Source organism: Trichechus manatus, unplaced genomic scaffold (assembly GCF_000243295.1).
Source record: "Trichechus manatus latirostris isolate Lorelei unplaced genomic scaffold, TriManLat1.0 scaffold00105, whole genome shotgun sequence".
NCBI lineage: Eukaryota > Metazoa > Chordata > Mammalia > Sirenia > Trichechidae > Trichechus > Trichechus manatus.
Genome location: NW_004444041.1, coordinates 8,110,689 through 8,112,507, shown reverse-complemented (window position 1 = coordinate 8,112,507; position 1,819 = coordinate 8,110,689). Strand labels below are relative to the sequence as shown.

The 1,819-nt window shown below is 57.5% G+C and overlaps 1 protein-coding gene across 1 annotated transcript in view; it reads right to left on the bottom strand.

Moving 5' to 3' along the window:
- SCARB2 (scavenger receptor class B member 2) overlaps window positions 1–351 on the bottom strand; it is an 82,723-nt gene extending 82,372 nt beyond the window's left edge. Inside the window, exon 1 of the mRNA XM_004383128.3 lies at window positions 66–351. Within this exon, the coding sequence (XP_004383185.1) occupies window positions 66–182 (117 nt within the window). The 5' untranslated portion in view covers window positions 183–351. The remainder of the gene's footprint in view (window positions 1–65) is intronic.
- Window positions 352–1,819: the final 1,468 nt, after the last annotated feature.

Here is a 1,819-nt window from a genome sequence, read left to right as displayed (position 1 = left end):
CACACCACACACACACACACACACACACACACACACACACACACACACACACACACCGCCCTCACCGTCTCGATCGCCTGGTCTACGGCCTTCTGGAAGACCCGGGCCACCAGCAGCGTGACGCTGGTCACTAGCAGGAGCAGGGACAGCGTCCCCACAATGTAGAAGCAGCACCTGCCCATTCTGCGCACGGCTCACGGGCCGGACCCCGCCGGCGCGCGACCGATCAGGGAGGAGGGAGGAGCCGCCGCCGCCGCCTCAGTACGGTCCGAAGGACCGGGCACCCTCCGCGCCCTCTCCCTCCCGTGGCTCGGCTCCGCGGCCCCCTCTGCACTGGGCAGGAAGGGCCGGGGAGTCCGAGGTCCCAACTTTGGATTCAGTTTCCTCGGGAGGCCCGGGAAGGGCGGCCGCGGCGTTCCGCCTGGCGCAGCTCGGGAGGGAGGGAGGAATGGAGCGCGCAGGGCCGTGACGCTCGCCGGCCGCGCTCGCCGCAGCCCCGGGAGACGGCCACTAGCAGCTGTGCCAGGAAGCGGGCGGGGCGGGAGGCTGAGCCCGAGTCATGTGTCCCGCCGCGGCGACCGCGATTCGGTCCGCGCGCCGTGACCGGCCCAGCGGGCGCCGCTCCCCGACCAGGCCCAGCCGCGCCCCAGGTGGCAGGCCCGGCGGTCACCTCAGGAAAATCATCCTCCCTGGTTCCTTCATTACTCACCTGCCCCTCAGATAGTTACTGAGGGCCTACCAAGTGCCAAGCACTGGAGGACCTAGGATGAACACGACATTGCCCCTGCTGTAGAAGAGGTCACAAGTTAGCTGGGACACGGTTATAAACAATTATAGCACAACGTAACCAGTGCTTTTACAAGGTACTTGAGATCTGTGCCAACAACCACATTCTGTCGAGATATCTGTTGTTAGTTGCCTTGTGTTGCCACCCCCCAACTCATGGCGACCGTATGTGGTACGGAGTAGAACTGCTCCATAATGTTTTCTTGGCTGTAATCTTTACTGGAGCAGATGGTCAGGTTTTTCTCCCGCTGAACCGCTGTATGGTTCAAACCACCTTCAGGTTAGCAGCCAAACCGCTTGTGCCATCCAGGCTCCTTCTGAGTGACCTAGGGCCCCACAACTGAACTGGATCTTCGGGATGTGTAAGAGTTTATCAGGTAAAGGACCTGTGCAGGGGAGGGAGGAGGCATTTCAAGGAGAAAGAAAAGGGGTGCAAAGGCACTGAAGGTAAAAAAAGCAAAACTGTAGGAGGAAAGAAAGAAGTTCCTTTTGACTGTAGGCTCAGGTGTACAGAATGTGGAGTGGGAGGTGGCCCCAACAAGTCAGATTTTGAAGGGCTCTTTTTGTCCTGTTGGAATAGTCTCAACTCTTTTATCCCTCAGCAGTGGGAATCGGCAAGACGCTTTAAAACAGGAAGTGCTGGTGTCGTGCTCGTCTGCTTTGTGCACCATATGTCCCACACACTCAGTGCAAAGCCTGCACACAGTAGGGACTCAATGAATATTAGTTGAATAGATGCGTGTCAACTATATGCCAGACCTTGGTAGATGCGTTTCACACACTCATTTAATACCCATAATAGTCTTGTGAGTTGTGGTTGTGCTTGTCCTGTTCCTCCAAGAAGCAGCCCAAGGGAAGGAAAACAGGTAGCGAGCCGGCCCACACGCAAGTGTAATCCTTGTGAAGGGTAGAGGCAAGGAGGAAAGGTTGGGTAGAAAGAAGCATATTATACTGCAGTGTAGTTGTAAGACAGTTCAGGAAGGCCGTGGGGGAGTCCCCGAGCCAAAGTGGCCTATCCCAGGAGTCCCAGGCC